We start from the raw sequence: 21,153 nt of genomic DNA on the forward strand, positions 1-21,153 counted from the left end.
GGATCATAGGTGAAATAATATACATTACTACATATTGTCAAGGAATAGTTAGTTTTCAAGTGGTCACACACACACACACACACACACACACACACACACACACACACACACACACACACACACACATCCCATCCCATCCCATCAGTCCTCATGATGCCTAACCCATAGTCAGTTCTACTTTTACTGCCTTTAATTGTGAAGTCCCCCACACCCACAGTTCATTTGAAAGTGTTTGATGAGTACTACATGTGACGTTAATGACGGCAGCTTTTGGTGTGGAAGCAATATTGGTAATTACTATAAAGAAGAAAATGCCACATATTTATTTATGATTTGCTCTAGGAATTTATTTAGAAAGTAATAGTTTTGATAATTATGTTTGTAGTAGGTTGTTGGATAGAACAACATATATTTTTAATGAGTAAAAAATGCAAGAAGTTATATAAGTTTTAAGAGCAGTGGTTTTGTCATCACCATTAATGATACCTGTGAAAATGCTCTTTAGATTTCCTTTTAATGTGCTTTTACCAACAGTTATGATCAAGTATAACATGTCTAGTCACTCTATTGAATAAAATGTTTGTGTAAGGAAGATAGAATAGATTTGCACATGAGACCTATAATCAGGCCAAATCTGGGATGGCTGGTAAGAGCTAAGCTAGAATGTACTGTGTCACTGTTTTCTCTGATTCTCCCATGTGTTATCTGAAGTGGATGCACTCTGTGAGGAATGTCATGTTGTGGATGCCAAACTGAACCTGGGTCTTGGTGTGCAGCAGTCTGATGTCAGAGAAGAGAAGCCTTGCAGCTGCCTGAATGGAAGAGGATAGCAAGTGCTTAAACTTAATACAGGTCACAGATACACTGTTTATATTTTTAAGTATGATATGCAAGCACATATACATAGCAAATGTATCTTCAATTTCATAGTTGATATTTTATTTATATACTGAGTGCCTATAGTTTTGTCTAATTATATCTCATAATGATATCCTATTTGTCTAAGAATAAGTCATCAGGACAAGCATTGGATAGTTTCTGTGATACCTAAAGCACAATAAGTGATGTACTGTTGTTAATACATGTCTGTATATTAGACATTAGTAGATATCCAGTATTAGCTCTGAGTTGTATTGCGTTTACTGAAGTCATGTGGATAGGATTTTCCATGATTTTAACTAACTCTATCTACATGTTTTATAAGAATTCAACTCTGCCATCATTAACAGCATTAAAAAAGCACTCTCCATCTCAGGGTTATCCAAAAAAGGAACAGTTGACTTGAGCATGAACCAAAAGGCTGTGTTCACACAACACAAGGCTGGTGGAACTCTAGAATAGGTTCACGTCAAAAACTGTTAATAACATTCCATAAGGTTAGAATAAGAAAATAGTTTACAGTGATGCCAGAATTGGCTCACATTGCTGATTTTGTAAATAGAGCAGAACAAGCCTTTTCAGGGCTCTGAACATACACACCACAAAAAGGTTGTTCAGTAATTCATCTCTGATGTTAATGATGTGATATGTAACTTGGATATACCTACTAGTGGTACTCCTAATAAGTATGTTCACATTGCACTAACTGAGAGGCTAGCCAACCCTTAGGTGAGTAGAAATTAACATTTTAAAAGGCCATTAACTAATAGTCTGTGATTAAGTATCGATGGCCTTGAGCATCCACCCATGTTCAGTGTTACATTTTGCAAGTATTTGATGTTTCTCCCTTTTGTTACTTGTAATTTAAGAAATGATTGCCATACTTTTCTCATAAGCACCATCATAAATGGCCAGTACATGTGCAAAGTTTATTTTACGGGAGAATCATATGTGACAGCAAGCGAGTCGTGTCACATCAAGGGAACAGTGGAGTGATCTACATTTGTTTAAAGATCAGCCACACTAACATAAGGTAGTGTAGAAGTTCTGGGAACTCCAGCAACCATTATCACCAGTACTAAACGAAGCTTTTATTTTTTTCCTCTTTTTTTTCCTTTATGCAAAATTTGTGATGCCAGTGGTATGAACTCTGCTTTAAGAAGTGTTTTCACTTAGAAATCTAACCAAGTCTCTTGCTGACCATGCCAGCTTCAACTTCCACTATGAATAAATTATTTTAAGGAGCAGTGTTGCATGACTATAGATACATATGTTAAAATGCTGCTTGTCAACAGTTCTACTCAAGTATGTCAGAACAAACAGGAACAAGTGCAGCAGAATATCTTAGAAGAGAAAGTTGGGTGCATTGCGTTGGAGAAAATTGATCTACATTTGTTTACAGATCAATGAAAGAAGAGTTGTATGTGGGTAGTTGTATATTTTAAGGCATGTAACTAGAATATCCTAAAACAATAATCATTGATATGTGAACTTTACATATTATTATTTTTATTGAAATAAATGACTTATGGATTGCATATATCATGTACTCTTTTGCAAGATGTCATTGGTGTTGTTCTTGCCGTTTGTAAGGCAAAGCAGCATGTTATTGCAGTACTGTACTTATGAAATTTTGCCTTCCTTCTATGTAAGTTTGGGAACTTTCATGTATATTTTATAGTAGGATAGAACTGAACATGGAGCTTTGTAGACAATTTGCTAGTATTTAGTACAGAAATTGGTGTATGTGCATGCATGTGTGTTTGTGTGTGTGTGAATATATATATATATATATATATATATATATATATATATATATATATATATATATATATATATATATATATATATATATATATATATATATATATATATCCACACACACACACACACGCACACACACACACACACACACACACACACACACACTTACACATTCATACATATATACATACATACATCCATACATACATACATACATACATACCTGTGTGTGGAAAAAAAGCAATATAGATTCATAGATGTGTTTAGAATAAGATTTCACTTCTCAATAGTAATATTAGACCTATAGTGAACAGTAACTTAAGGAGTGTGTAGTGTTACGTCACTCATCTGTCAAGGTGTGTTGGCAAGTAACATATCCTGTGTGTGATTTTCACCTGTGGGTTCCCTGACCATATTATGATTCAGCTAAATCATGACAGTGCAGTCATAGTGGAGACAGCTGAGTGATCATTAGAAATGTGGAGCTGTTAGTTGCTTCCTTATAGTTTTATGGAAAGTGAAATTGTAGGATTCATAGATTTAAGAACAGTCACATAGTCTCATATGCGGTATTAATCATAAATAATTCACTGAACACTAGATTATACATATTATTTGTGAACTGTACATGTATACTTTATTTCTGTAAACTCATTGCTTTACTCATTTCTCAGAAGCCATTAGTATGTAGTGCAGAGACACACTGTAGCACCAGATCTGCCTCATACTCCTTGTTTTCATCTTCATCAGCAAAGTGGAAATGTTGTCTCTTGGTTTTCAGTTTGTGTTGACATTTTTTTTCCATAGTTCCAAAAATCAATGATAATGGTAACATAGATCCGTTAGAATCATAAGCATATGCTAACGGCATACACTTTTTTTCTATGAGTTGTAAGTCTTGCAGCAGTGCCAGTATGAGAGACAGAGGCTGACAAGTTTTGTGATCAGCTGTTCTAAGGACATGAAAGAGCCAAAGAAATTATTTTTGGAAAAAAGATTTTAATCAAATTGCTACAATATCAATTCTTAAAATGATAATATATATATATATATATATATATATATATATATATATATATATATATATATATATATATATATATATATATATATATATAAAACAGAAAAGTTTCCCTCTTATTTTTTATTGAAATGTTTTCTACAATAGTGTGAGTTAGCGGACTAAAGAGGAGTTCTTATGTAAGGTGAACAAGTGTGTGGGTCCATCACTACTAGTGGGGTGTCTAGTCTTGATCTTACTGTGTGTGTCTGGGTCATGTGAGCACCAGCTGACTCAAGTCCACAATGTGACAGCTGCTCCCTTGGAACCAGTCTGTGTGCCGCCAGTGAAGGACATTTTCATTGAACACATGTGATACTTGAGTACCTTAAATCACCACTGTGCATGTCTTGTGTGTAATATGTGGTATATTTTCATTCACCAAGGCTGCGCGTGTACTCATAATTGTACGTATACTTATACAGTAATCCTAAGCAAAACACCAAAATATTTTCATCCACTATGGAAATACATTCACAGCACATTGCATAACATATTACTGTCACATTTCTCTCTTATGTTGTTTTTATTTATCTTGCCTTTTTATGACATTTTGAGGGATATGTGTGATTTAACCCAGAAGTATTCTCAGGAAGCAGTCAGTAATCATGAAGTGATTATACTGCATAATTCTGAACACTAGTTAGTGATGCTCTTGGACAATGCTTATTTTCACCCATGCATGGACACACTGTTGTTGCCTCAAGTGTTGGTGTCAGTGTTTATTCAGTTGGAATCATTCATTATCTGAAAAGAGTGAAAACATTGAGCATGAAACAAGCACTTTTATTTATGGTATATTAAGAGACATTATTTCCTTCAATGACATAAGCCAACCAATCCAAAACACAAGTATGAGTCTGTAACTTTCACTGTAACAGCAAATATTTCAATCAGTAATGTCACCAGCAGTATGACCATATGTCAAGCAATAAGAAGCAAACCAGGATTGCTAGTCAGGTTCACAATCCTTCTTAATGTTTTATTTCAAGGAAAATGTCTGTGACTTCTTTATTACACTATTTCCCCAACATTAATCTTTGTTATTTTCAATAGATCTTTTCCACAGTAGGCTTGCGATAGTATCATCAACAAACACCAGGCTAAGGACTAAGGAATGCTGAGTTTTGTAAATGATGTCTTACATTTATCAGCAAGCTTCTTTATCAAGTCCATTCTGTGTTATTGTTATGCCTTCTTGTAGAGCATCATTAAAGCACTGGAAAAAGAGAACTGAAAGCAGGATTAACTGGTCATGAGAGGCACACAGCCACGAGTTGAATCCCAGTCATGACACTCAAGGTAAACATGCAAATGCAACACATTACTAATCAGGCCAAGATGATGACCAAGGCCTGAACAACATTTGGTTGGCCTTGACTGTCCTGTCACAACAGGAGTAACATAACTGGTGTCACAGATGCATTGCCACAATTCCCTAATTCCCATCATGCAACACTGAATGGTGTGCTCAATGTTGCTGGTGTCCATAGTTAATATTTACAGGAACACTATGACTTACCTCAGCTGCCATTTTGTGTTCTCATATTTTGCTCAAACATTTTTTCAAAAGAAATCAAGAGGTAGGCTGGAAATGTGAACAACTCTGTAGCACCATAAAGGGAGTGTTACAGTCATTTAGTGCTGAATTCAAGTTGTGTGGATGCTAACTGTGTAATACACTGCACACTTCAAATATGCATTTTCTAGGATCTTATATAACATGCTCAGCCAGAACATACTTGTGGTAACTATCTAATGTTATCTACATAATATTAGTGTGTTCTATTGCTGTAATGAAATATAGGCAGATTGTGTACAGGTATGCCAAGTCTGGTTAGGCATGATTCCATTAGGAAAAACCATTACCTGTCACATCCACATATGCACTTCCTTTTTCTTTACCATCAAAAGAAAAAACTAAATTATTTCTTTCAAGAGAATTTTTGTGACTGTCTTAATAGTTATTGTCATCACACATTTATTTTGCATTGTTCAAAGATTTGCAGATATGCATTTCAATATGAAATTGGCAAGTTATATATGTGAAAACATTATGTTGAGAACCCTGCTTATTGGAATCAGGGTGAAATGATTCACATGTGGGATGCCAGACGTAGTTTTCTTCATCAGGTTTGTTGGAGCGGCAGGAAGCGTACATCAAATGCTGACCTCTCACTCTGCTTCCTTCCACACGCGAGGAAGAACAGAACCATAACAATAGTATTTATGATAAGAATAAGGAATTACACATCTACATGGTATTAATTTACATGATAAGAACTTCAAATAAGTACAAAGGGAAAGTATAATGCTTCCCAATTTTCTTGCTCCCTGAAGACAAGAGAATGTCAGGGTAGGTTAAGGAATGTCCACACACTATGATTAAGAACTGTGCCCTTGTCTTTTGTTTTTACTCAAATAAATGATAATGATTCAGATTAAATTATAGCTAATTTACCAATGGCTGTCTAGTACATAGAGGGTGGTAATGATCACTGCCGCCTCTAATTACTACCTATATTTATAATAACAAATCTCTCCACTATGACTGACTGTCAACTTGGGCAACACAAAATACACTACTGATGTAAATTGGCATCAATTGTTATTAGTTGTGTAAGATTTGATCACATACACTTGCTTGCCCATTGATCCTGTAAATCCAAAGGTGCTAAGTTCATTCCATCTCTAGTATTAAGGTCATCATGATCATGAAAGTTTCAGATGTAATAAAATTGTTTTCCAATCATATAAAACCTAAGCAAACAGTAAGATGTAACTATTTTCTCTTTGTAAGGGAATTTATTTTATTCATATCAACATCAACCACTATTCCTTTCCATTTCACTTCTCAATGTTGACAGATGCATGCCTTTAATGTGAAGAGCTCTCTTGAACCATCTGTATTTAGTGAGTTTGTGAGTTGCCACACCTTTAACATGTTAAAATGTAGCAAACAGTTAACTCCTACATTATTTATTTCTTGCTTAAATCTTAATAAACTATGTTGAAACATTGCCATTGTTTTATTATACATGAAGTAAATTTATCACCACATTGCACTTTTAGGTTCAGAAAATATTACACTAGTTTTTACTTGGAAGGCACAGAATTGTAAGAATAGTACAAGTAAAACAGAATAGATAGGTAGTAGGTATGGAAAAAAAAGAAATAGGGATGAATTAGTTATCAAAGTTTTATGTCAACATTATGTTAGTATGACACAAGTCCAACAATTATAAGATGCTTTGTGCAATGGCAATGTTATCTTGACCAATGAGGTGAAACCAAGATGCCTGGTTTATATTTGTTATTATAATTACTATTATTACTATTTTTTTTATGTAGGAGGGACACCAGCCAAGGGCAAAAAATAAAAAAATAAATAAAAAAGGGGGGCCCACTGAGATGCCAATCCCTGAATAGGATCCAAAGCAGTACTAAAACACTGAAAGATAGTTTCTTGAAACCTCTCTCCTAAAGGAGTTCAAGTCATAAGAAAGTGGAAGTACAGAAGCAGGCAGGGAGTTCCAGAGTTTACCAAAGAAAGGGATGAATGATTGAGAATACTGGTTAACTCTTGCATAAGAGAGATGGACAGAATAGGGGTAAGAGAAAGAAGTCTTGAGCAGCAAGGCCACAGGAGAAGTGGAGGCAGCAGTTAGCAAGATCAGAAGAGCAGTTAGCAAGAAAATAGTGGTAGAAGATAGCAAGAGATACAACACTGATGCAATGAGAAAGAAGCTGAAGACAGTCAGTTAAAGGAGAGGAAGTAATAAAATTAAAAACTTTTGATTCCACCCTGTCTAAAAGAGCAGTATGAGTGAAACCCTCCCAGACATGTGAAGCATACTCCATACATAGACGAAAAGGGCCCCAGTACAGGGTTAGCAGCTGGAAGGGTGAGAAAAACTGGTGATGTTTCAAAATGTCTAACTTCATAGAAGCTGTTTTAGCTAGAGATGAAATATGGTTTCCAATTTAGATTATAAGTAAAGGACAGAATGAGGATGTTCAGTGTAAAAGAGGGGGACAGCTGAGTGTCACTGAAGAAGAGCAGGTAGTTGTCTGGAAGATTGTGTCGAGTTGATAGATGGAGGAATTCAGTTTTTGAGGCATTGATCAATACTAAGTTTGCTCTACAAAAATTTTAGAGAGAGATCAAAAGTCAGGCATTCTGTGGCTTTACTGCATGAACTGTTTACTTCCTGAAGGGTTGGATGTCTATGAAAAAGCGTGGAAAAGCGCAGGGTGGTATTGTAAGAATGGAAAGGGCAAGACGTTTAGTTTAGATCATTGATGAATAATAGGAACAAAGTGAGTGACAAGATGGAACCCAGAGGAACACCACTGTTAACAGGAGAACAATGACCGTCTACCACATCAGCAACAGATCAGTCAGAAAGGAAACTTGAGATGAAGTCACAGAGAGAAGAATAGAAGCCGTAGGAGGCTAGTTTGGAAATCAAAGCTTTTTGCCAGACTCTATCAAAAGCTTTTGACATATCCAAGGCAACAGCAAAAGTTTCACCAAAATCTCTTAAGAGATGATGACCAAGACCCAGTAAGGAAAGCCAGATCACCAGTAGAGTGGCCCTGATGGAACCCACACTACCGATCAGATAGGTTGTGAAGTGATAGATGTTTAACAATCTTCCTGTTGAGGATAGATTAAAAAACTTTAGACAGGCAAGAAACTAAAACAATAGGACAGTAGTTTGAGGGATTAGAATGATCTTTTTAGGAACAAGCTTTTTAGGAACAAGCTGAATGTAGGCAAACTTCCAGCAAGAAGGAAAGGTAGATGTTGACAGACAGAGTTGAAAGAGTTTGACTAGGCAAGGTGCAAGCATGGAGGTGCTGTTTCAAAGAAAAACAGGAGAAACCCCATCAGGTCCATAAACCTTCTGAGGGTTTAGGCCAGTAAAGGCATGGAAAACATTGTGAAGAATTTTAATAGGTAGCATGAAGTAGTTAGAGGGTAGAAGAGAGGAAGGAACAAGGCTTGAATCATCCAAGATAGAGTTTTTAGCAAAGATTTCAGCTTTAGAGATTAGATGTGATAGCAGTGGTGCCATCTACTTGAAATAAAGGAGAGAAAAAAGAAGAAGCAAAGTTACTGGAGATATTTTTGGCTAGATGCCAGAAATCACGAGGGGAGTTAGATTTTGAAAGATTTTGACACTTACTATTAATGAAGGAGTTTTTGGCTAGTTGGAGAACTGTACCAACAAGATATGAAATTTATATCTCTGCTGTGATTTTTTTGTCACAAGTTTACAATAATGTAGGTTACTTCCCTATACTTTATATCACTGTAAATATCATTGGGGCCAATGGAGCTAAGAGTGTGAATGATGTTTGTGAGTACATGGTGCTTTGTCTGGGCCAACCCATATGGGATTACCAGCTTGGTATATAGATAGATTGATAGATAGATAGACAGTAAGTACCATTAGAACAAGTGTGTAATTCTGCCATACAACTGTAAGACATTCATTAGTAGCAGATCCTTATCATGATCCTGGTTGTCTTACAGATCCTAAGTATGACACTATGACTGTTCCAAGTAAAGGACAATATCTTGTGAGATGAAACTTTTATTTTTGTTAATGTTTAGGCTTTATTATGTACAGCTATAAATAATACTCATGAAGTAGAGCAAAGGTCTCACATGACTTTTTCCAAAGCAAAAAAAATTAAAATTAAATAAAAAATAAACACTGCAAGTTACAGAAAGAAACTCTGACCATACATATTCATATGTCATCTTCTTGCATCTCACACTACATGATACACCACAAACATCATGCATGACAGCCTCACAGAACCACTGGGCCATCTCATCATTATACAAGGACTTGCCCTCCTCATGACATGCTGATCACAGTCTTGCCCCGTGCATGTCCCTCCAATACATGCTGGTAGGCTGCTGGGGCCTCAGTGAAGGGGAACACTTTATCAATCACTGGGCGAATCTGTAAAAACAATACATACTTAAATTGTTTCTCTGTATTATGTATTATTTCTATAGTCTTCATTCCTCTTGCCACATGTGCTGTGCAACTACAGTGTGAAGGCTGAGGATCACCCTTCACAATGAAAGCCTTCCCCTGAAAGTTCTGAGTACTTCTAAATGTGATTGTGAATGTGTATGCTGAGATGTAAGTATCTTGTCTTACTTATCCACTTTCAAGCCTTGTACACTGATATATAGAATGACAGATTATTAGATATGCAGAACAGACATTTTGCTGAAATACTTTTTATAACATACTGTCAGTCAGACACCTCACCTTATATACTGATAACATTTTAGTGATCTGCTTGAGGGCCCATGGATTTGGCATGTAGAAAGCCCACTTGTAGGCTCGGCCCTCAGACAGAGAGGAAGTGTTGCGGCAAACTACTTCCTTCACACTCTACAGGAGAGAGAAAATTATCTAAAATGTCAGAACAAAAAACATTACATGCCTCACACATCAAGGAAGAAATAACCAATAATATTAACAGTTTACCCTTCTTAGTACATACAACCTTAAATGTTTCAGGTAAATGAGAAAAGAATCAGAGTTTTGGTGCAAGTGAATAAAAGATAAATATTTTGAAATAAAAAATTTATGAAGAGATCATAGGATGAGAATATGTAAAGGTATACTCTCTCTCCCTATTTCATGCAGTTATCCATATGGCTCTTGTACCATAATAAATTAGTGGAGAAAAGGAACATCACTGATAAGACTTTACCTTCAAAAGTCCCAGTGCCATCCCATCACTGTCTATGTTCCGTAGCAGTGGTGGGGAAAGGGTGACAAATGAGGACCCCATCCAGGGCTTCAGGGCATCCAGGTAGTCCAAATCATCAGCTCCAGCAGCATTGATGACCAGATCAAACCTAGGAGAGGAAGGGGACAATCTTGTGAATAAAGCTATTATTGCCAAATGGGCCAATGTTGCCCATAGCTGAATAATCAGTCAGGGCATTGCACTACCATCCAATGGCTGACTGGGTCCCACACTTGTTGTACAGTCAAGAGTTTCAGTTCATGTGTTAAAATTGTAGTGCACATTTCACAAAGAGAGCAAGAACTGTGGCCATCCAAGAGATGACAAATAACTTGCAGTCTAAGATTATAAAATGTTTAAAGATTTAAAAGCCAAAAGAAATGGCACTGGCACAAAAAGAAGCAATATGTCTGTTTTATACTTATAAACACCTTCTTAGGTGATATTTGTAAGAACATTCCTTTTGAGCCAAGAGTCTCCACACTATGGTGCCACAGATGAGTGCTGTGGTGAAGGAAGCATATACAGGAGAGGACCACTCCTACCTAACACTTAATTACTGGCAAATAACACAGAAAAGGTTCTCAGAAAATTGCCTATCCATTTTGCTACCTTAATCTTCAAATTATATTCCTAAGATGTAAAATGAGTGGAGAACTCTAAATACATATTAAACTTATAAAGGACACAATGATGTGCTGATTTGACACTGACATTCAGGCAAACAGCCACCAATAGTGTCACTTTCAGCTGAGTGTTTTCAATTCATGACTCATCCTCACTTCAGTTGTGAAGGTCTATGCTGGCTTTACTTATAAACCTATGTTCCAAGTAATATATATATATATATATATATATATATATATATATATATATATATATATATATATATATATATATATATATATATATATATATATATATATATATTTTTTTTTTTTTTTTTTTTTTTTTTCAAATATTGGCACAACACAAGCATCAGTAACATCTGCCTGTGAAGTAGTATCCAAGAGTATTCATCAACAACTACAGATATTTTGAAACTAGACATACAGCCTCTAATGAGCTAAGAGTAAAAGAACTATACAAGATATCAATAAATGTAAAGAACTTTTTAAGTGAGCCACAGCAGATCCTTCCTCACCTTCCATCAGCTCTCAGCACATCCTTAGTGGTAGGGTCTGTGTAGTCCAGAGCATCTACCCCAAGGCTGGTCACCAAGCCCAAGGCATCACTGCTGCAAACACCCACTACCTGCACCAACATAATGCTTGTTACACCACAACCCACAAATAAATGCATCATTCTTAAAAGTCTTCAATACTTCTTATGAAAGAAAATAATGAAATGGTATAAATTTTTCTATACTACAGGATCCCTTGAGGTAAAAAGTGCTTGATAATTAAGGTTCAGACCCATAACTCTTAAATTACAATTATTTTAAGATAAACAGCTCAGCAGTCTACAGCCACCCATCAACTGTAACGTTTCAAATTTAGAAACATGGACAATTAATTTAAAGGGTAGCTGTAGGAGGAAGCAACTGACAGGACACTCTATGCATGGAACTCTGACTCATAACTAACCAAGGTTACCAAGCTACATGTGATCATCAAGAATAAAGTGATTGTCGGTTGGCCTTGACTATCCTGCTACTGTACTATGCACACTGAATTTTGATCCAGCCTTGCCTGGGCTCCCCAAGCAGTCAGGAGTTGACAGAGCTGTGTGCCCACCCCTCCTGAGGCCCCAAGCACCAAGACTCTCGTTCTGGGGGCTGAAGCAGGTGTTACCAACCCTGACACCACCACAGCACTCCAGGCAGTGAGGCCAGCATAAGGCACACTTGCTGCCTCCACAGAAGTGACTGAGTCCGGCATTAAACACACCTGAGGTAAATACAACATTCAATTTTGAAATCTACCAGTTTCCTCTGTCCATAAAAAATTAACAAAGGCACCGGGTTCCAAGTGGCTCAGAATATGTCTTTTATCCTTATGCTTACTGTTTTTTTTCCAGTGACCATTAATCAAAATTACCTTTTCCAGGCAATTTACTATAGTGTGCCTCAACTTACTGCAAAGGAAACTACAGCTGTTCCTCAATTTGTTAGAAAGTTTAATAAAAATATAGCTTATTAACATTTAATATCATGTGTAGTTCTGCTGACTTAGTCAGCAGTGAGCCATGGCTATATTATATGTATACATTATATATATACAGTGTGGGTACATTTCCTATACCCACACTGTCCCAGCATGCAATGTATTCCAAACATGCATGAGTGCAATGAACACAATCACTCACATTAGATGCTGAAGTGATGGCAAACTCAGCATGTGTTCCCTGGGCCTGGGGACTCACCACCCCCAGCACCTTATCCCCAACACCAATACCCTGCACCCCATGGCCCACACTCACCACCTCCCCTGCAAAGTCTCGGCCCACTGCAAAGAAACAGCAATCTTTCTTAAACAAAGAGTTGATCCAAAGGTTAAATATATATTCAACTATAGGTTTTATCTTTAGCTTAAATACACAGAAATTATGAAAATTCTGAACCATTAAGGTGCTAGGTAATGAAAGTATGAAATATGTTTCCTCATTTGAGTGACTATACAATTTTGATAAGGAAAAGTAATGCTACAGGCACTGAAAGACTGAAACTGTTCAGTGTTTTCTTTAGCTGTGAGTGGTGTCTTTCAAGATCACACTCTGAACCTGTGCCACAACAATCTATGAAGCTTCAAGAGGAGATACAACACATAATGGGTTAAAGTAAAATACCACCTGAGAACTGAGCTTTTAGTCACTGGAAAGAGAAGTGACTTACACACAGCCTTGTTTTAGCCTATTATGTATACACAAATACACAAATAACAAAATGTCCCAAACAAAAACAAGGTTACTATCATGTATTCTTTCCTTACCAGTGAGGGGGAACTCTGTGGGTGTGGAGGTGGCAGCACCACGTTCCAGCTGTCCAACCATCCTCATCATGTTCAGCACGTTCCGGCCGTACCCACCTAAAGGCAAGCAATGCTGAGTGAGCACCAGTTCCACATCCTCTCACTTAAGTCTTGGTCATTAAATTGAAAGTCTCCACACATTCTTGCTTACCTGGTATTGCTTATTGCTTATTGCTAGATAGTGGGGAAGTAAGAAAAGTTCCTTGTACTAGTACTCATGTGCCAGCCTTCTATTGCTCATAACCCTTTATATGTGTCATACTTAGATTTCAATATGGCTATTCAAGGAACTGAAACTGTTTTGTAGTATAAGCTGTACAAAAAATACTTGTTATGATCACAGAGTGACACCTATGTCACTCTGACAGAAGAAACTGTCTTACTGATAAGTAACATTGTATACTTTGTTGTTGTTAATGCCATTACCATCACAATTTTTAAAGGAATAAGCTGCAAGGTTGTACATGGAAAAAGTCTTGTTGGGTTAGATAAAGAAATAAACTGTCTCTAATGCACAGAACAATTTAGTTATATATGACTTTACATATAAAAATTGGTAAATAAACAAATGAATAAATAAAATAAGTACATGTAAATGAATGATTAAATACATAAATAGATAAACAAATCAAATTAATGAATAAATAGATGAATGAACTGAAAAGTAAAATTAAAATATATAAGCAGTTTTTGTCTGCCAGAGTGACACAGATGAGCACCATTGTGTAAACTTAACAACTGCTCACCAATGATGGCCGTGTCAATGGGGTTGACGGAAGCTGCATGAATTTTAACCAGCAGATTCCCAGGCCGCAGCACAGGAGGCACCCGAACCCGCTCCATCAGCAGACCCTCCACGCCATCATACCCAAACGTCTGCCACGCATGCATCCGCAGGTTGGGTGCTGCCTCCACCTTCTGCCACACAGTCTACATCAGCAATGTGTTATGCAGGTACAAGCATCAGATTTATGCTGATTTTCTTCTCATTGAAGAGAAAGAGTACAGACTTCAAAATTAGTTCAGTCCCTCACAATTAGTTTGTTTGCTAAAAACCAAGGGAACAGGAATGGAGTGTTTAGTTTTAGGGAAGGGAGGGTGACAGGGCAGGCAGGGCATGGTGTATGGCAGGGCAGTGTAAGAAACTGAACTGTTCTAATAATGGTAGTCAACTCTTAGTCTACCTGCATTCCTACCTCAGCCTCACTGCTACATGTCTGACCCAGTTGTGAGCCTTGATGCAGGGGAGCAGTGAGGGATGCTTGATTCAGTCCTGGGAGTCTTGCACCTCCTAGCAAGCCTCCCCTCCGCAGCAAGCCTACCCGCGCCATCTTCTAAAAGCCTGAAACACAACACATCATGGTTATTTTATTATTTTATTTTTAATATAAGAAGGGCACTGGCCAAAGACAACAATAAAGAGCAAAAAAAAAGGGTCCACTGAGATACCATCCTAAAAGAAAGGTGAACCGGATCACCCAAATTGGAAGATAAGTGTCTTGAAACCTCCCTCTTGAAAGTATTCAAGTCATATGGGAGAGACAATACAGAAGCAGACAGGTAGTTCTAGAGTTTGAGAGGCAAAAGGGATATAACAAGAGAGAGGCAGACAAGATCCTTATGGTCAGTAGTCAGGTGAGGACACGAAGTAATGTATTTGAGCTTGATAAGGTTACAGTATTCTTTGATCTATATTCTATCCAAGGAAGAGGCAGACAAGATTCTTATGATCAGTAGTCAGGTGAGGGCAAAAAGCAATGTGTCTGAGCTTGATGAAGTTACACTCTTCTTTGATCTCTATTCTAGCCATGGATAGTATTGGGCTGGGGATCTGCTCACTCCTCTCCACCTTTCCTGTTCCCCAAAATGACATGGATTCACAAGTGCTGGAATATCTTGCTTTACAGAAGTGACTACGGTTTGTATGAGTGAGAGCACTGGCATGATACTCAGCTCAACTGTGGGTAAGTCCTGTTGTTGGAAGCACTCAGAGCTGCCTGGTGGTGAAATAAATTCCTACATTGTCTGGCCACTTCTAAGGCTTGCTGTGTTCAAGTGAGAAATCCTCAGCAAGTCATGATGAGCCTGGATGTAGGTAGCCATTGTGTGAGGTGATAGCTGTTATATGGGTTTGTTGTCATTGGTATGTAATTATCCTGGAATATTTTCTTTCCAGGGACAATACTGAAATAGTGTTTTTGGGGTGGGAACATGCTGCCCAGCATTTAAATTCATTAACTTTTAACTTTATTTTTTTGTGTTTTAACAAGTTTCCAGAAGAGGATATATATTGCTTGATATTCTGCAACCTGAGTACTATACAAAATGCAGCTCAGTATGAACCTCAGGAGAAGACACTAATGTTATTGCCACATTAGCAATGTAAACTCCAAGGGTTAGTTTACATTATGTTTCGACCTTTTTTTTCTTTTCTTTTTTTTTCCTATCTAAGAGGGCTACCAGCCAAGGGCAACGAAAATCTTAATAAAAAAAAGGCCTACTCAATGCCAATTCCCGAAGAGGTCAGATAGAATAATAAAAAGACAGAATAAGTGTCTTGAAACCTTGCTCTTGGAAGAGTTCAAGTCATAAGAAGGAGGAAAAACAGAAACAGGCAGGGAGTTCCAGAGTTTACCAGAAAAAGGGATGAATGACTGAGAATACTAGTTAACTCTTGCATTAGAGACGTGGACAGAATAGGGATAAGAGAAAGAAGAAAGTCTTGTGCAACAAGGCCACAGGAGGAGGGGAGGCATGCAGTTAGCAAGATCAGAAGGACAGTTAGCATGAAAACAGTGACAGAAGATAGCTAGAGATGCAACATTGTGGCAATGAGAGAGAAGCTGAAGACAGTCAAAGGAGAGGATTTGATGAGATGAAAAGCTTTTGATCTCATCCTGTCTAAAATAGCAGTATGAGTGGAACTCCCCCAGACATGTGAGACATACTCCATACTACATGGATGGATAAGGCCATTGTACAGAATCAGCAGTTGGGGGACAGTGATGAGAAAAACTGGTGGAGACATCTCAGGAAACCTAAATTCATAGGAGTTGTTTTAGCTTGAGATGAAATGTGAAGTTTCCAGTTTAGATTATAAGTAAAGGACAGACTGAGGATGTTCAGAGTAGAAGAGGGGGACAGTTTAAAATCATTGAAGAAGAGGGGATAGTCATCTGGAAGGTTGTGTCAAGTTAATAGATGGAGGAATTGAGTTTTTGAGGCATTGAACAATACCAAGTTTGCTCTGCCCCAATCAGAAATGTTAGAGAGATCAGCAGTCATACATTCTATGGCTTCCCTGTGTGAACTGCTTACTTACTGAAGGGCTGGACATCTATGAAAAGATATGGAAAAGTGTAGGGTGGTATCATCAGCGTAGGAGTGGATAGGACAAGAAGTTTGGTTTAGGTCACTGATGAATAATAGGAAGAGAGTGGGTGACAGGACAGAATCCTGAGGAACACCACTTTTAATAGATTTAGAAGAACACTGACTATCTACCACAACAGCAATAGAATGGTCAGAAAGGAAACTTGAGATGAAGTTACAGACAGAAAGATAGAAGCCATAGAAGGATAGTTTGGAAATCAAAGCTTTGTGCTAGACTCTATCAAAAGCTTTTGATATATCCAAGGCAACAGCAAAGGTTTCACCAAAATTCCTAAAAAGAAGATGACCAAGACTTGGTAAAGAAAGCCAGATCACCAGAAGAGCAGCCTTGACAGAAACCATATTGGCGATCGGATAGAAGGTTGTAAAGTGTTAGATGTTTAAGAATCTTCCTGTTGAAGATAGATTAAAAAACTTTAGAGAGACAGAAAATTAAAACAATAGAACGGTAGTAAGACGGATTAGAACGGTCACCCTTTTTAGGAACAGACTGAATGTAGGCAAACTTCCAGCAAGAAGGAAAGGTAGATGTTGACAGGCAGAGCTGAAAGAGTTTGACTAGGCAAGGTGCAAGCACGGAGGTGCAGTTTCAAAGAACAATAGGAGGGACCCCATCAAGTCCATAAGCCTTCTGAGGGTAAAAGACAGCAAGGGCATGGGAAACAAAACTGTGAAGGATTTTAATGGATATCATGAAGTAGTCAGAGGGTAGAGGAGAGGGAGAAACAAGCTCTGAATCATGCAAGGTAGAGTGTTTAACAAAGGTTTGAGTGAAGAGTTCAGCTTTACAAATAGATGTGATAGCAGTGGGGCCATCTGGTTGAAATAAAGGAGGGAAAGAAGAAGATACAAAGGTATTGGAGATGTTTTTGGTTAGGTGCCACAAGTTATGAGGTGAGTTAGATCTTGAAAGATTTTGACACTTTCTATTAATGAAGGAGTTTTTGGCTGGTTGGAGAACAGACTTGGCATAACTCTGGGGTAGAAATATGAAGCACATGAGATTCAGGTGATAGAAGGCTGAAGTACCCTTTGTGGGCCACCTCTCTATCATGTACAGCATGAGAACAGGCTGTGTTAAACCAAGGTTTGGAAGATTTAGGTCGAGAGAAAAAGTGAGGAATGCATGCCTCCATGCCAGACACTATCACCTCTGTTACAGGCTCAGCACAGAGAGATGAGTCTCTGACATAGAAGAAGTAGTCATTCCAAGGAAAATCAGCATAATACCTCCTCAGGTCCCTCCAATTAGAAGAGGCAAAATGCTAGAGACACCTCTGCTTTGAGGAGGAATTGGAGCAATAGGACATGATACAGACATGAGGTTGTGATCTGAGGAACCCAATGGAGAAGAGAGGGTGACAGCATAAGCAGAAGGATTAGAGGATAGGAAAAGGTCAACAATGGCGGGAGTATCTCCAAGACGGTCAAGAATACGAGTAGGGTATTGCACCAATTGCTCTAAGTTGTGGAGGATAGCAAAGTTGAAGGCTAGTTCACCAGGATGGCCAGTGAAGGGAGAGGAAAGCCTAGTGATGAACATTGAAGTCTCCAAGAATGGAGATCTCTGCAAAAGGAAAGAGTCAGAATGTGCTCCACTTTGGAAGTTAAGTAGTAAAAGAATTTCTTATAGTCAGAGGAGTTAGGTGAGAGGTATACAGCACAGATAAATTCAGTTTGAGAGTGACTCTATAGTCGGAGCCAGATGGTGGAAAACTCAGAAGATTCAAGAGCATGGGCACAAAAGCAGGTTGAGTCGTTGTGCACAGAGACACAACATCCAGCTTTGGATTGAAAATGAGGATAAAGAAGGAGAGAACAGAAAAGGGGCTACTGTCAGTTGCCTCAGACACCTGAGTTTCAGTGAGGAAAAGAAGATGAGGTTTGGTAGAGGAGAGGTGGTGTTCTACCAATTGAAAATTAGGTCTAAGACCACGAATGTTACACAAGTTGGTGAAGAAAAAGTTGATGGGGGGTGTCAAGACACTTAGGGTTGATACCAGAAGAGCAGTCCAACTTGGGGATATTTGTGGTCTCCTCCCCAGACGGGGATTCTGAGGCTGGTGTAGGAGTTGCCATACTGATTTTGAATTTTAAGTGAAAGGTGTGTGTAATTAAGTGCTTGTTTTGTGTGAAGGAAGAGAGTTGTCTTTAGAGGCCAGGCTGTGACTGTCCCCTTGTGTTGTGAGACACAAAGGGAAACATTCAGTGAGGTCACAGCTGGATTATTGATGAGTTCACAGCACACCCTGATCTAGTGCTTCAGACCTCACAGGATTAATTTCACTATTGATTCTCTTATTGTTTAGATGACAATTTCAAAGGGCATCATATTTTGCACAGAAATTAATAATGCCTTAAAATAAGTTGGCTTAAGTATTTCCATAATCCATCTAATAACTTAAAAAGAAAAAAAAAACGAAAGTGACAACAGCAGTTGGCACAATGGACAGATTTAAGGTACAGATGCAACTTTCTCAGTTAGAATCTTGTGTTTTTTCTTGTCAAGTCATTCAGAAATGCAATTTACCACCCCATAATGTTGTTGAAGCTTTGCTTTTTCCCCTTGGATAAAGAGAAGTGGGCTAAGTCCAGATTACACACTTTCTTAGAAGAATTATTTTCTTAACAATAATATCTTCTTTTATTCCATCCACCCACTCTGTACTATATTGCATGATCAACTTTATTCCTCTGATATTTTCTAGTCTATTTCTTTTACTGAAAGATACATTTAACCAAGCAGGGTATTACTGTAGTTTCAACCAATACACCATACATAACTATGGCCCTTCGCAGGGTCTACGTCTCACTGTTTGGAGCATTTCTAGCCACATTTTACCCTGTCAGAAATTAATAATAACTTCATATGAGAATTTCAAAGGTTTAATTCTAGCTTAGATCCACCTCAAGTTGTCTCTTGTTGGATAGTGAGTGTGTTTATATGTTTGTTATCAATGGTGCATATGCTCGATGGCAATGTGATGATGAGTGGTGTTACCTGCTGCAAATCAGGTCACATGGAAATTTGTTGGCCAATCACATAAAGGCACATGTGTTTAGAGGAGGAAGGAGCACCCAGGACTGTCTGTGCTGCATCAGTTAGACCATGGCTATGGAAGAGACATGTGCTGGGTGCAAATATACAAACTGACAATTTACTGCCATTTCCCTCAACTTCTTCTTTAGGTATTTTCATTAAGTAATTACTGTTGGTATGTAATGATGACTGATAGAATGTAGGAGGTTATAAAATGTTACATTATGTTAGTTTACTTCATAGGGTGGTTAGGAGGTTAAGTTAGGTTATGTTAGTTTTGGTTAGGTTAGGTAATGTTTGGTTAAGTTAGGTAGTGTTATGTTAGGTTAGTAACCTTAAGATAGGGGGAGATGTCCATGGAGGGTGAAGCCCCACCCTCAGTTAGGTTAGGCTGGATTAGGATAGGGCAGAAATTTCGTTTTTGAAATATGCCATGTGTCTTTTGACTCTTCTCGGGAATGTCAAAAATGCCTAATTTTGGCTTTCCCCAAGCAAGAACCGCATTCCCACCAGGCCCCCTATGCTTGTTGGCTATAGTGAGAGGTAAAGAGGATGGGAATATTGGATGAGCCTGCAAATTTACCCCAGGCAGTTATAATCATATATAGTAGTACTGCCCTTAGCCTGACTGGAGTATCTGTCTGGGACTCTGGGCCTGCGCTAGACACGGGCTAGTAAGGCCCTCACAACTGTATTGACCACACTGATGAGATGGAAACTATTTTCATAGTTTTCCCTGATAATTAATCAACTAAAGTTCACTTTTAGATAAAACGAAACGAGACGAATCGATCGATATAAAATGAGTTGAAATAAATCAGTCCTTTTCTTACTGACCTTGTTGTGTTTGTGGTCCTGTCTTCTAAATACGCTTTCTTACATTACACCTTCTCTTCCTTTAAGATGTCAAAGATTCCTCTAGTGCTGTCCACTAATGGCCGGCGAATTACTTGTCTCTGCAGTTTTGTCACTCCTGACTCTTACTTCCTCTCGAGTTTTGCGTTTATAATAAATATGTTGAACTCTACTCTCTTCTTTATTTCTAAATTGTGATGTTTGGTTACGTAAATTTGTAACTTCGTAACTGAACACTGGCGTCTGCTGGCTCTGTTGTTTGAGTCTTTTCAACGGCACCCAATAATAATAATAATAATAATAATAATAATAATAATAATAATAATAATAATAATAATAATAATAATAATAATAATAATAATAATAATAATAATAATAATAATAACAATTATTATTATTATTAT

General features: G+C 37.7%; 1 protein-coding gene across 3 annotated transcripts; it reads right to left on the minus strand.

Moving 5' to 3' along the window:
* Window positions 1–9,290: 9,290 nt before the first annotated feature.
* On the minus strand, window positions 9,291–21,031 carry LOC135108130 (reticulon-4-interacting protein 1 homolog, mitochondrial-like). 3 transcript variants are annotated; one of them, XM_064018841.1, is made up of 10 exons: window positions 20,732–21,031; window positions 14,658–14,803; window positions 14,208–14,379; window positions 13,423–13,518; window positions 12,800–12,939; window positions 12,184–12,381; window positions 11,637–11,746; window positions 10,454–10,601; window positions 10,003–10,128; window positions 9,291–9,684 (listed from the first exon to the last, which is right to left on the minus strand). In XM_064018841.1, the coding sequence occupies exons 2-10, from the start codon at window positions 14,790–14,792 to the stop codon at window positions 9,577–9,579; spliced, it is 1,233 nt and encodes a 410-aa protein (XP_063874911.1). In that variant the 5' UTR covers window positions 14,793–14,803; window positions 20,732–21,031; the 3' UTR covers window positions 9,291–9,576. The 3 variants fall into 3 exon arrangements, with proteins under 3 accessions (XP_063874911.1, XP_063874912.1, XP_063874910.1); XM_064018842.1 differs by having other exon boundaries at window positions 14,208–14,376; window positions 20,732–21,010; XM_064018840.1 differs by having other exon boundaries at window positions 14,208–14,391; window positions 20,732–21,003.
* Window positions 21,032–21,153: the final 122 nt, after the last annotated feature.

This window comes from Scylla paramamosain, chromosome 16 (assembly GCF_035594125.1).
Source record: "Scylla paramamosain isolate STU-SP2022 chromosome 16, ASM3559412v1, whole genome shotgun sequence".
In the NCBI taxonomy this organism is placed as follows: domain Eukaryota; kingdom Metazoa; phylum Arthropoda; class Malacostraca; order Decapoda; family Portunidae; genus Scylla; species Scylla paramamosain.

Coding starts and splice junctions, on each gene's coding strand:
- LOC135108130 (XM_064018840.1), bottom strand. CDS start 14,792: ATGGCGCGGGTAGGCTTGCTGCGGAGGGGAGGCTTGCTAGGAGGTGCA. Junction 13,519..14,207: donor CATTGACACGGCCATCATTG/GTGAGCAGTTGT, acceptor GCTTGCCTTTAG/GTGGGTACGGCCGGAACGTG. Junction 12,382..12,799: donor CCATCACTTCAGCATCTAAT/GTGAGTGATTGT, acceptor TATTTACCTCAG/GTGTGTTTAATGCCGGACTC.